Here is a 14,979-nt window from a genome sequence, read left to right as displayed (position 1 = left end):
AATAAATGGGCTAATTAATCTTTCCCTTGGCGCTGCAAACACCTCACGGATGTTGCCACTCCTCAGACGCCCCTAGAAGGTATGCTTATGTGCAGCCTTGCGTGCGTCACATATGCCCTCCGATCGTCGTGCTCCCTCCTCTGATCCGGAGCTGTTTATTTGCCGATCTAATACCACCGCACACATTATCATCTCGTAGCTGAGCGTATAAATTAATTTTGCGAACATCGGATGCCGTTCGCACGCCACCCTCTTGATTGGCCAACTGGCTGATTTGAATGTGGCCGCGCGGAGGAGATCATAATATCGGAAGACGACGAAAAAATACCGCACTTGACGCGGGATATAAATTATCATGCTCAGTGGCCGATGTCTTCATGAATATGCGATTACGGGGAAAACTCAACCCTGGCATTTCGGGCGGCGTCCAGATCGAGGGCAACGCGATTCCTGCAACGAAAAATCAATTTCGTATTCAAAAGCCCTCGAACGCGCTTTAAGACCCGGGATCAGCCGGGCCGGCTTGGCCCAGCCCGCCAGCTAGGAGCTCCACGATTTCGGGGCCGAGAAAAATGGCAACAGAAATGAGATGGCTGTTGTTGTTGGGGCGGGCTGTAATCATGGCACTCATTGGAGGCGTCGTGACACAATTGAACGATAAACTTCACCATCACCCGGCTCGATTTTCCCTGATTTTTCCTTCCCCTGAATGTAAAGCAAAGCGGAGCTAGGAAGTGAAATATGACGAACAATTATTTTCTCTCACCATCTTCGCGGTGGCCGGAGTCATTTTTTCTTGTTCTTTAATGATGAAGCCGTTCGTCCCGTTGTCTCTTTCTTTTATTATATTTGGCAAACACTTTCGGTTTTGTTTTAGCGCTAGCGCTGCTGAACGAGAAAGGAAAGGAAACGGAAAAGAAGGCGAATGAAAGAGAGCACATTTTCGAAAGACTTTATTCGGGGCCTGAAAAGCTCGGCCTGCGCCGGTCGGAGGGCGGCTTTCAATATACGGACTCTGAAAGTGGAAATGTATTATTCATAAGACAGCTTATTTAACACCGAACTCCGGTAGCAAAAAGCGACTGTCTTGCGAGTAAAATACAAACAAAGTCGCACCCCCCATTGGAGGGTCGGTTGAGCCACTTGGCGTTAGATGAAGATGAAGAGAAAAAAACCAGCGTAGCACCCAACGGCGGGACGGGATGTTTGAAAGGAGGGAACAACCCAAACGCCCAACGATCAAATGACGAAACGGCAAGGCACGTCGCCTTGCCGTCGGCACCGGTGGAGCATATTTTATGCGCGGACAAGAAGGAAAAATCGTACGAAAGATCACGACGTGGCGTGCGGTGCGGTCGCGTGGCACTACGGTACGGTACTGGTGACAAGCAGGACTAAGGGGCTAAGGGACTAATGAGTCAGCACACGGGCCCGGCCCCCTTCCTGCCAAGGCCCGGCCCGGCTGCGCCTTAATGGGCCGAATGAGTTAAACGACGCCTTTTTTGCTCGCCAACGGCTCGCCCTCCTCTCGTGACAGGACAATAAGGACAAAGTTTTCTTGGCAGCGATCCCTGTTTGATCAGGCTGCAGTCAATTAATTTTCAATTATTACCACCCCAATTATGTTCGGGTTGGGTTTCGGCTTCGGGGGTTTCGGGGTCCCGGGCCATGGTTTGTGGCTCTATTGTTCTGCCGCGCCAGTGCGCACACTGCTGAAAGGTGAACGGACACGAGTCACATCATAAGTCTTCTCACATGCGGTGCTAGTTTGACATTACAGTAAGGCCCATGTTTTGTTCCAAACTTTTAGAGAAATCGAAACGACTTGGGGAGACTTTTGCTAGTTTAAGTACTAACCGTTGGCCAATTTTGAATCATGAGTGTAGCACATGGGATGAAAAGTCTCAGGTCTAACACATAGACAGCGATAGTCTTGTTGCATTCATCATTTTTTCAGTTAGTACTATCCTTCAAAAGAAAGCCGTCAAAATTCGATGATATTCTACTCATAAGTTTGTGAGTTATTTTTTTAAGAGTGACACCACTTTTCAGAATCATAGATCCAAAAGAATTTCGTGTTTTAATTTTACAACAATAAAAGGTTGGTTTGCTGACTTCAAACGTGGTCGTAGAGAAACCAGTCGTAGAGAACTATGCGGAACTATGTTAACTGAGGTGGTTTTGCTTACTGTTGACTAAGAACAAGAACTCGTTGAGAATTCTAAACAGTGTTTGGCCATGTTTAAACGTAACAAATCGGAATTTTCTCTTCGATAAGTGACAATGGATGAAACAGGGAAACCCATCACTTCCCCACATCCGGAATCCAAACGATCGTCGCCTGAGTGGACAGCAACTGGTAAGCTTCGTTCAAAGCGCCCGAAAGCATAACAATCGCCTGGAACGATTATGGCTTCGGTATTTTAGGATGTGCGTGGTGTAATATTCATCGACTTTCTTGAGTAAGGAAATCGGGACTCAGGACTTTTCATCCCATGTGCTTTGTGCAGGTCTTCTACAACTCATAATGAAACATATAGACGATCTAAAAACACCGAAAGTAAAATAGTTTCATTTCTTGCTCGATGTATACTTTTGAGCCATGAATAAGTAAACCCTATTCTTCACCCGGCAGCACCAATGAGGGCTGGCTGACTGTGTTGTTGTGTGGTGTGTTTGCGTGTCCCTGCTGCGGAATAGTAATCGTCACCTTAATCCTTCGCAATGTACCTTCTCGGTCGGTGCCATGTTAAACGCCCGAGCACTGACCATGTTGCGGACTGCGTGTGGTGATATTATTAATTCAATCGGACAAGATACGACCGGGACCAGGACGACAACGACCAACAAGACCAACGGCGTCCGTGGGTCCACAAGACGGTTCGACCGATCGCCCGGCTGAACTTAACCCGTTCCGTGGCCTGCGGTGACCTGCGGCATGTAAAAATGTGCTCCACAGGATGAAATCTGAAAATATTTCACGATTGATGTCGGCCATTTCGGGGTGGCGACCGGGCACTTACACGCCGGCCACCGGAATCATGTTCATTAATTCAGCTCTCTAAAACCGGCCGTACCGGCCGAATCGGTCCGTTGACCGACGAAATCCTGCGAGCAGTTCCGTCAGTGCGGCCGTCCAGCTTTCGGATGGAAGGACAACACATAAAAGGCCACCGGTTTCAGCTATGCTCCGGCCTTCGTGATATAGGTGGCTGACATCGGAACGGGGCTGGGGCCCCTATAGCGCCCTCTGCCGACTCGACTCTATTAGGATATTTTCTCACTTTGACAGAAAACACAACTCGTTCGCTCGTGTGATCGGTCGTTTGGTCGGTCGTTTCGCATGTTGTGCCTCGAAAGGAGTGGCGAAATGGGCAAAAAACTCCTTTTTTTTGCGTTGGTGCGATCCGGTGTTTGTGTGTATTTGTGTTCCGATCTTCAAATCGTTGTCGTCCTTGCCGTCCCGCTCTCGAACGCACTCGAACGCTCGTCGAAGGTCTTCCACTCGAACACGGCCACTTCGGAGTGGTCTCTCTTTTTATTTGCAGAATAAATTGATAAAATTTGAATATAAATGGAATAAAACCCTGGAAACTCTTACCGGAGTATTACTCAATCTACGTGTGTTTTCGTTTGAGTCCCCACTCAACACGGCCAACGGGGCTGCCCCGACACCGTACGGTTCAGGCAATCGTTTTGGGAGTCCTTCCTTCGCCCATTTTTTTTTTAGCTGCGCTGCGTTTGCGCCGATGACCATATGTAAGGTATCTGCGTGTGTGCGGGTGTGTAGGTTGTGGAGCTAATGTGGAGCTTGACGTAGGATGCTTTGCAGTCCGGAGATCCGGCATTTCGTTTCCGGTTCAAATAAAGGAATGAAGTTTTCCCGTGTCGAGGGTTTTTTTGCCCGGTCCATCATTCGCCAACAGCGCATTTGAACCGGAGTTTAACATGGGTTTGTGGCTCACGGATGGAATGGAGATTGAGAAAAGCGCATTAAATGGAGGATATTGAGCCAAACAAGTTTCCTGTGGCCGAGCGCCCCTTTGAGGGTTGCTCGATTGGACCGTTTTCTTGACATTTGTTGGTCGGTTTCATGGTAAAAACAAACCGGAAAGGAAGAATACTTTCTCTTGATTCGCGGGGGTAAGAAGTCCTAAGTAGGAATTTTCTTGGTTTGCAGAACGTAGCTACATTTAGCTATGAAAATTCATTTTAAATAGTCTCCGCGAAGGACTTTGATATTATTAGAATTCAAAAACAGAACAGAAATAGGATTCTATAAAAAAAAAATGGAGCACTCCATTATGATTCAAAAGAACTTTGCTTCTTCATTCATTGCACTTAAATTAAATTTAATCATTAAACAAATTAAAACAAAAATGTCTAATATTAGTGTTTTTACAATTAATATGTTTAATAGTTTCGAATATAGCATAAAAAATTAGGCTATTCTTCGATTCGTATGTGTTTTTTTTTCTTTCCTAATGATCTGAGTCAACAACTTGAGCTGATTTACGAACAGTGGACAGCGCAATGATGAACTTTACTGTGCGAAATCCTAGCCCAATGGTTGGTGCTTTTGATGGTTTGGTCTACCGTCACGGTTGCAGGTTAATAGGGCGTCGGTGGAAATGTGGACCGCAGTCACCATTCGTCCGCAAAACGAAACGTGAAGGCTGCGAAGACGCTGCAACATCGTAATGGTCGCCTTATGCTGGGTGGCGTAGAATGCATAAATGAGCTGCGGTGAAGCAATGACGAACCACACCACAAACAGCAGCTTGTTTCTGAGAAACTGACGACAAAACATAGGGCATTGCGCCCGACGGCTGCAACGTCTGAAGCCCAATCGGTTGTCGAAGTAGCGCCGGGAAACCGTTGGGAAAACCGTGCGCTGGCCCAGGATTCGGGACGTCCTGGGATCCGCTAGTTCGGCCATGGTGCTGTGGTAATTTCATTTGCACTTTCCGCCCTTTGCTTTGAGACCCTTTCGATGGGAGCGAAGTCCGCCAACAACCAGTCATAACGACGACGGGTCGGTCGGTCGTCGCAGTACGTAGCACAAACATTGGGATTTATTCAATTTCTAAAATTCATTATTCATACGGTGGCAAAGTTTGAATTAAGCAATTTATATTATTATTCAATTTGTTATTTATTACCGCACAGCCTGCGAGCCAGCGTCGCGTATGGTTCTTGGCGTTGCTGGGTGGGTTACACTCCTTTATTACCGCATATTCGCTGGTTGGCATCATAACCTTCTGCTGGGGTTGGTGTGGGCTAGAACTTGCTGGTTGTTCGCTGGCCATCGGAAGGTTCATCACTCGCATACTCACTAACTTTATGTCTTTTCATTTCGCTCTTTTCTCGCTCTGCAGGTGGCGTGGGTACGCGTCGACACGCAAACCATACTCTCGATCCACCATAACGTGATAACGCAGAACCCCCGAATTAGCCTCACCTACAACGACCACCGGTCCTGGTATCTGCACATCCGAGAGGTGGAGGAGAGCGACCGGGGCTGGTACATGTGCCAGGTCAACACCGATCCCATGAGATCGCGCAAAGGATACTTGCAGGTCGTGGGTAAGTCTTGCTCAGCCCTCATTACGGCCCGCTGGACGTATGTCATTTTATGGGGCGCCTCTGCATGCGCTATTTCAATTACCGCTGGTTGATGGTGGTCAATTATTGACCACTTTTTTCCTTTAATCGTACCATAATCCTTCAGAATGGATAATTGAAAATTAAATATGGCCAGGAGGGCTCTTAAATAATTAACGAAATATAAAATGGCGTACGTAAGTAGTGTGATGGAAAAAAGCTCATTGTCGATTGCCAACCACATCGTCATTTGCATACGTTACACGAACTCATTGTTCCGATCAACTTTCGAATGATGTGTTGTTCGTTTTCCATACCACTATGTCCGGCTCTTATTATTACGGCCTTTATTTCGCTATTAAAGTTGTTTTCAACATAATCTACATTTACTGGAGCACTGAAAATGAATTTTTTTATAATATGAAAACTAACGGATTGAATGGCTAGTAGGTAGACATGTCTCAACTATTTCGATTCATTTATTTTCTAAAATACATATTTTCCGGATTTTATATGGACTGAGTAAAACAACCCATAATATTTTCTGCACCAACTTCGAAAGCAAAACATTTTTAACTTATGATAAAAAGTATATGAAAGGCAAGAAACTTGGTTTTTATTCGAATCCTTCCTGACCGTTCCATCACAGTGTGTTTACGACCCCGATTCCGCAGCTTACAGGGCATTACGTAAACGAAAATTTCAAAAATCCATAGCTAATTACTGCTGCGAAAACCTTAAGATTGGTGACCGCGCTCTTTGCCGCGTACGCGTACCATCCCACAAAGTGCGATTAGAAAATGTTTTTCCGTTCAACCATTTATCAAGAATCTCAGCTATTCGTACCCACTGCTCACTTCCTTTGGAAAGTCTTAAACCAATTAGCGCTCAATTGGCAGATATAAAATTTTTGGAATATTGGTACTCATTTTCTTACTGTAAACGTGATGGGCTCTTACTGTGAGCCGTAGATTACTGTTTATATTTATCCTGCCTGCATGAAACAAGTTCCTTGGAAGCGCAACAGAAGATGAGTATCACGAGCGAGCATCTCATTAGGATCGTTTATTAGCCGCTTGTTCGCTCAGTGTCCAGGCGCGATAAAATCTGTTATCCTTGCGCACATACCCCAATTATCCTAATCACCTTGAATATAAATTTGAGCCATTTGGTTTGGTACGGCTAGAGCAATTCTCTGTTATTGCCTCGGGGTGTTTGCGTATGCACAAAATGCATTCATCACCAGGCTATCTTTCGCATCGGTAAGCCTTTTTCGACAAACGTTAAACCCGAACCAAACACCGGCCCTGAGTATCCGTGCGTGTTTGTGTGACAGCTTTTGATAAATTATCCCTTAAAAGCATGACACCAAGCTGCACCGGCCAGCATCAAACACCATCCGTTGACAATAAAAACAAACATCAGCCACGGATTAGCCGCTGACAAGTGTGTTGATCGCTTTTCGTTCCGCGCGTTTATCGGAAAACTCGCCGAAAAAGGCTCGCTGATGCGGGGACCCGGTGCTGGGACGGTGTGGACTGGATATCAAAAGCATTCCCACCACCAGCTATTATCCTGCAGCTGACCAAACATGAGGTGCCAGTGCCAGTGGACGATTAACAACAACGGCCCACGCTTATTTGTTTATCCTCGCAGCACTCACAGCCCTCGGCGCTTGGCAAGCAAGCTTTATATGAACGTTTAATGTCGAGCTCTTGGACAGGCTGTCAGGAAGGTGTTTTTTTTTGGTTCCTCGGTCAATAGGGTAGAAATATCGAATTTCAATAATTTCATCACTCGATCGAATGGCCCAGGCACCGGCTCCGGTTCGCCATTTGTTTGTGAGCCGCACGCAGATAATGGCCATGCTGGCGCGATTTTAATGCTGCTTCCGGAGCGGCGGCTGTACGTCTCCGTCGATGGTGCTTTTGTTGTAGTGGAATTTCGGAAAAATCGTTTTCGGAACCACTCAATATGTCAGTTTTATGTTGCCTTTTGGGGACCGTTCGAGCGGGTTCCTATCCTGGCCAACATTCCTGACCCTCGGAATTGCCAGAAAGCGGGACAATTCATCGAAACGACGCCTTCCGGGGTATTTTTTCCTTTAATTGCTAGTAAAAGATGAATGCAGCACGGATTCCAAACGGATATTCGATATGCGAATGATCATTGTATTGATTAATGCTCGATCTCATGAATTTATTCTTAACTTTTTCGTTAGCTTTTCTTTCTCTTTTACTTCTATCATAGTTTCTCTCTCTTTCTCTCGCTTTTATAGTGCCTCCGGCAATCGTTGAATCGATGACCAGCAACGATATGGTCGTACGGGAAGGGACGAACGTGACGCTTAACTGCAAGGCCAAAGGCTTCCCCGAGCCGTACGTAATGTGGCGCCGGGAGGACGGGGACGAGATGGCGATCGGTGGAGAAAATGGTAACCGATGCATTTTAATTTCATTTGGAGATGTTAAATTTAAATCATATCATATTTCGGCATTTGATTTCGCTCTTTCTTCGCCGTCTCTTTTATGCTGTTCAGTAAACGTTGTTGACGGGGAGATACTACACATCACAAAGGTCAGCAGACTCCATATGGCGGCATACCTATGCGTGGCATCGAACGGTGTTCCGCCATCGATTAGCAAACGAGTGCAGCTAAGGGTACAATGTAAGTGAAGCTCAAAAGTATTCATTTAAAAAAAATTCAACTTTGCTTTGAAATGAAAAATATTAAATAATTTGATTCTTTGGCTAACTGAATCAAGAATAAGAATTATTAGTCTTGCATCTTTGCATTACTCATAATAAAATAATTACCATTGCTTTAGGCAAAGGACAAAGGCTACAGTTAAAGCGTTTGACCGATTCAATTACTTTTATTTGGAATTAGATTTGATTTTTCAATTTCTCATGCCCGAAATCCTTTTTGTAACTTTGTTTGTTTTAAGATTTTACATATTTTTGTAATCTATCCATCTCCATCAATTCCAATGTCACTTCTAATTGACTTTCTCAAATGACCAAACTTCAACAAATGCATCACGAAAATCCATCTACTGAATCTGCTTCTACACTCAGTCACTGTATCGATCATTTGATCAACTCGCAATTTGTTGTCTTCTATGCGCAGTTCCGCCGATGCTGTCCATACCAAATCAGCTGGAGGGCGCCTACGTCGGACAGGACGTCGTTCTCGAATGCCACACGGAGGCGTATCCGGCATCCATCAATTATTGGACGACAGAGCGGGGCGACATGATAATATCGGGTGAGTAACGGTTTCAGCACAACGGAGGAAATTCTGATCTGTAGAATTCCCGGTCTCAACCTACGGGCACACCGGGGCGATTTGAAGTTGGGCAAAATCAACAACCCTACAGCAAAAACACGAACAGGAAGGGATCAACGTTAATAAGGTAGTCCACCGGTGACGTGAAGGCTGTGTGTACCAAGGATTCATTAAACTATTGACTCGGGGCTTAATTCAGACACCTTCGAGGTGACCAACCGTTCGGTCCGCAAACTTCCCCATTTAACACCAATCAACCGGCAATCAATAAAACTTAAGTCAATTTGGAGAATTAGTTTCGGCCCACCGGATTCGGGTGAGGAGCAAAGTAAACCCATCGGCATCGGTTGTTTTAGGGCGTCGGAGCCAAAGATCAATCCAACTACCGTGGTATCGACCTCCAGGAAGAAAAAAAAACTGGAATGGATTCCCAGCTACTTGGTGATGGTGACCGCTAGTGAATAAATAAAATCGTCACCGCACGGCAATCGAGCCAAGAAGTGGAAAGGTGCGCCAACGAAGTGCTTGACACACGCAACGGACGCACACGTACCGGGGGTTTCACACATACGGGGCCCCGGGGCTGGGTAAAATCATCGGCCCAAAGCGGCCCAAAACCGGCGTTGATGTTGTTGGTTCGGTGGGCCGTTTTCGGCAAGGGTTTCTTTTTGCTCGATGGCAGTCCAAACGCTGAAAACGAAGTCAAATCCAATCAAGAAGGACATCGAAATAAATTATCCGTCCATGCCTTTGAAGTCTGGTCTCTACGGGGGCCACAGGGTCGGGCGCAAGGACGGAAAACCCATCACGGCTGTCAGATCCGAATCGGATGTGGTTTCTCCCGAAGAAACCCCGGGCCACATCACTCCGTTAATTGAATTGAGACTAAGTGATAGGGATACTTGAGGACTTTTTGGACGCCCGCCCGCCCGGTTTGGGTTTGGGGTCCCCCATCGCAAGCACGTATGGCCCCGTCAACGGTGTCGATACGTGTCCTTTTTCCACCTCACCGCAGGCGCAGGGTTCTACATTCGCTCTAAACGGCACCGCTTTGCCCTGCCAAGTGGCATTAATTGCCAATTTTGCGGAAGATACGACTGCGACTGGTTCGTACGGTTCCGTCTGTTGATTGACACATAATATGGGCAACCGATTGGTTGCAGGTGAGGTGGTGTGTGTACTTTTCTTCGCACCGACGCCAAGATCGAATTATTTACAACGATTCGAGGTGGTTTTTATCATTTTATCCGGTTTTTATTTTGTTTGGTTGACACATGATTCATGTGCTGAAAATTCGGAACTTCTTTACGCTGGCTTTGAAGCTTAACGCTTCGAATGAATCATTATCAATCCATTTTCCAATCTTCAATTAGTATGAGAAAAGGGCACGAAAACTGTAATCAATTAAAAGGGCAAAAGCTTATCTACTTTTTAATGGAACGGAACGCTATAAATTAACCAAAACCCCAGGCGAGCCACTTGAAGCGTCGGCAGCATTGAAGAGCAGCTATAGAGGAACGCCACAATATCCTGCCCAGACCTATCGGGCCATGTCAATCCGTCTGAACGCTTCGCCAAACCAAACAGGATATAAAAAGATTCCTATCGAGCGGAAGTGCCGGCCAGAGTGTCTGCAGTGGCTCACTTCCGCCCAGGAAATGAAGCTATTTAGAGGGCCATTCTGGTGAACAAAGATAAACCATAAGCACACACGGCTTGACGCACACAATCAAACACTCCGATAAGGAGAGATAAATCTCGGTGATAACGGGAGAAGACTTCACACATTACCCTGTTAAATATCGGTATCTTTCATCTGCCCGACATCAGAGCCGTTTCAACGCGAATGGGCGACGCGAGTCATCCCACACGCACCACTTGGCCAGCCTTGCGTTGGTGTGATTGCAAGTTCAACGGTATGTTTATGCTAGCCACCGCACCGCCCTCCCCCCCCCGAGCCACCATGTGGTGCACCCTTTGTCGCGAGCCCCGGCTCCGGATCGGATATCCTGCAATAGACGCCATCCTTCGTCCTATGTGAGGCGTGCGAGTTGCCTTTTCGGTCGAATTTGTCCATCCGTAGGCTTTCATGGAGCGTCGTCGCCATAAGGGGGTAGCATAAGGGAAAACATGTTGCTATTCATACACGGCCCTTGTCCTTCTCTATCGTCATATTTTCATCGCCCATCGCCCTTCGGCCGGGCCGTGCGCTTTTCGGACAAAAGTTTTCCCCGACTTTTCCCGATTGATGTGTTGCTGGCCGGTACTTCCTGTGTAATGTGAGTACCGTGCACGGGACTGGCTGGCTGGCTGGCTGGCTGGCAGTTTTGTGAAACGAACGACACGATAAACGTACCGTGATTCAGCCAACCGACCGTCGATCGAAGGACCGTCGTCGTCAACGTTGACTTTGCACTGGACGTTGACTTTCTGTCGAACGTCCACGCCATAACGGCCAGGATAACGGGAGCTGGTTCGAAGCGATGTGACCATGATGTGCGAATAAGCGACCCCACCAATGGACGATAAACACAAGACTGGCAGAAAAAAAACCGGATGATCTCTTGCAGCCGACGGCAAACATGGATGGCACAAATGGATTCCAGTTGGCGTGAGGCTAGCAGCAACTAACTCTCCGCTGGAACTGTCCAACACCTGCGGATGAATGAACAACACCTGGTGTTAATCACAATTGGCCGACTCTGCAACCTAATTTGTTCGTGACCGAAGAACAGGAAGTGTTTTAGTTTAAATTTGCATTGGTTTTTGTGTGACCCATAAAGAATTATCGTAAAACTATTTTTAGAACTGTTCTGTAATTATTTCTGTATGACCGTACCGTACTTCTCTTTTTGTCGTGAAATTAGCTTTCATATTTTAATATCCCTGCTTGTTAAACAATATTAACTAAGGTTATTATTCAAATGTTAATGTTGAATGGTAACCCAATCAACCGACCCAATTGTTGCCTGAGCTTATTAAATACGGTGCTCTAATTAAATAATGCTCCAAAATGTTGACGTTATGAGCACTCAATAATGGCTCCTTCGAAATGTAACGGCAACACTCCCTCCGAGAAATACAATTACTAGTTTCCCGATAGTAACAGTGTTGACTAAAGATAGTGTTTGGATTCCGGATATAGAGCGCAAAAAATCGATTGTGGCTTTCGTTGTATGGCACGTAACGCCATCCTGTTGCAACCAAATCTCGTCCAAGGTTTCAGCTTCAACGGTGGCTCCATCTTCATTTTCGAAGAAAAATCAGCCGATAATGTCGCCAGACCAAAATCGGCCCCAAACAGTCACTCGTTTAGTTTGGCTTGAAGACTCAATACTTTGGAAATATGTTTTTAATATTTCACAACTTTCTGCAAGTGTAATAACGTTCCATTTTGTAAACGTTATATATTTTTAAAATGTTTACAATTTTCAGAACGAAGTTTGACGTCTTAAAAGTCAAGTAATCAAGCTCTTTTATGAAACCAAATATTTGATAATTACCCTACTCACAACTAACAGTTATCGCTACATTTGTCCGTCATCATCCTAAATCAAATGCCATAAATTTCTGGCAGCATCTAATAACCTTTTGATGGTTTCGGACGAGGAATCGAATGCCACAACACTCATTTGTTAAGCCTTTTTTTAAACATTCTAGCCATTGGATTTGTCACATTTCAATCGCACTTCGATTAAATTATAAGTCATCCTAGGTAAGGCAAACAAACAATTCCATCCTTTAAATTGAGCCACCAGCAAAACCCCATCGGACTCGGAGTCGGGAAAAATATGCTGCTCACATGTCTTTTTTCCCTAGCATGCCCACAAAATCGAACCTACCGCAGTCCGAAGCTCCAGTGCGGTTGGTGCGAATATGTTGCGATAATGCGCCGACCGCCCCCAATATGTAGTGGCCACCGTTGTAGAACTATTAAATTACCTACCGAATGTCCACTCTTCGCACCCACTAAAGCCGTCCACTAAATGGCTTGCGGGGCGATTAGGTCCGTTCCATTATCTGCTTTTCCTCGTGGCGGCCCAGGTGGGTCACTTCGGGCTCGGGCTCGCGATATCGATGCTCCGATCGAACGTGTTACAGCATTAGCTTATCGAACGAAGCGTGCCCGCACGCCGGACGGATCGAACGGAAGTGCGGTACCGGTTCCGGTGGTGGTATCACAGGACACTACACTTTCCATGCCGTTGCCTTTCCCGGCCGAGGCCAACGGTCTATGGTGGTCGGAAAATTTGCACGGTCCTGCGTAATGCTGCGATAAATTAATCCAGCCACCCGGGTACAGCCGACTCCCGTCGGTCGTCGTCGGCCCACCCTATCGCACTTATCGCACCAAACACAGAACTCATCGCAACAGAATTATCGATGCTAACGTTTCATTCGCTATAATTAAATCAATTTAATACTGCAATCCCGAGCGCGTCAAGGATGGGGGTCCCTGCGGTGCGGCGAGGAGTGGCGTAGCAAAACAGCATTCCGAAGGGAGCCGCTAGGAATGGCGAACAAAACCGGAGCGAGATGACGGGCAGCTCCAGCGAGAAACACCGACAAGGACGGTCTCAATTACGCCCGTTAACGACGCGTTTCGCTGGCATGTGCGGCGTTGTTCCAGCGTTTCGACGCGGCATTCGTTGCAGCTTCCCTCACGAACTGGTTTCGAACGGATGAAGATACGCAAGACAGGACCCCGGGAACACCGGCCCGGGTCCCCACAGCAATCGCGACCGGAATCGTTAGCATCGCGCTGCAGGGGTTCACTGGCGGTGGGGCTGGTGATGCCGGTGATGGGAACTTCAACATTTCCAATATCAACTCATTCGAATCTAAATTGCCCTCCATAACTCAGTCCTCGTGAACACATGTTCGTAGATCTACGTTTTATCTACTCGTTTTGCGTCGTGTAGACCCAACGGTTGGATGGACTGGTTGGCCCCGCCGAATGGGAGCAGACAGGACGAAAGGTGAAGCAGACATCAACACACACATGCCCACAGTTTCACACAGTCAAAGACAACGGACTGGACGGCGAGCTAGACGAACGGTTGCGCTGTGATGCAACATAAATCGTTTCGCATCGATTCACCTGGCCTCGGGAAGACGGGGTGCAATGATTCTTCGGATCCTGGGGGGACGAATAAATTTTCTTCCACCCATCCAGACGTCGGCGGCACTCGTGGCGGTTTGCGAGTTACGGGGATTTGCTGAAGATTTACACTCATCTTGTGCATCAGTTTTCGCTCAAGCGGTGTTAGGATTTTGTTGTTAGCAAGGTGGTGAGCCGATGATCCTCAGAAGAAATCCTTGGAACTGACCGACGGAAACAATCAATGTAACTTGTGTTCGCGTCTCAAACTGACCCTTTTTTATCGAGTTTGATAGCAAAGAGCCAACGATGGGTTGTCCAGCTTGTATACAAAATGTGTCCCTATCGGGTCTTAATTTGTTTGCGGTACTTTTGCTGAATCTCCCACTATGCCCGGACGGTGTCAATCCAACCACACGCGCTGTGAGTGACACGTTGGAGGTTTTATCACAACACTTGCTTATAAAACAATTAAATTTGGCCGAGGCGATGCGATGCCGGCCACCACAAACACCGCAACAATTCAACACGAAACGCGTGCATCTGTCACGAACAGATCAGACCCGGCGCTGGTGAGACACGCGGTGTGGTTGGCCAATAGAATGATGATTGGTGCGAAAAATGCAAACAATTTGTGGAAGTAAAATTGAAACTCGACTGTTTTGGATCCAGTTCTGTTAGTGCAATTGATGCATTGGGCATGACATTAAGTGTTGAAAAATGTAGAAAATGTCCACAGCGTCTATCGAAAGATGTGTAACGCTCGATTCGTGAATGGAACTCACATTTTTTGACTTATTTTTGCATTTTAATTAAACAACTTAACAATAGCAACAGGCAATATAATACCGATAGTAAAAAAACTCTAGGATTAAGTTCAGGTTCACGGCCAAAATTTATACGAAAACATATCCTTTCCAAACGGTTCCGTTGTTATATCTATATTATAAAAATGACGCTCCGTTTTGTGTGCGGTTTATAGACT

At 46.4% G+C, this 14,979-nt stretch overlaps 1 protein-coding gene across 1 annotated transcript in view; it reads left to right on the top strand.

Annotated features, from left to right (window-relative positions):
• Window positions 1–14,979, top strand: part of LOC131207699 (lachesin) — a 61,437-nt gene that overhangs the window by 37,660 nt on the left and 8,798 nt on the right. The window contains exons 4-7 of the mRNA XM_058200326.1: window positions 5,379–5,586; window positions 7,883–8,038; window positions 8,144–8,272; window positions 8,735–8,872. Of these exons, the coding sequence (XP_058056309.1) occupies window positions 5,379–5,586; window positions 7,883–8,038; window positions 8,144–8,272; window positions 8,735–8,872 (631 nt within the window). The remainder of the gene's footprint in view (window positions 1–5,378; window positions 5,587–7,882; window positions 8,039–8,143; window positions 8,273–8,734; window positions 8,873–14,979) is intronic.

This window comes from Anopheles bellator, chromosome 2 (assembly GCF_943735745.2).
Source record: "Anopheles bellator chromosome 2, idAnoBellAS_SP24_06.2, whole genome shotgun sequence".
Lineage (NCBI taxonomy): Eukaryota > Metazoa > Arthropoda > Insecta > Diptera > Culicidae > Anopheles > Anopheles bellator.
The sequence above is the reverse complement of the archived record's forward strand: the minus strand, read 5'-3'. Positions and strand labels throughout refer to the sequence as shown.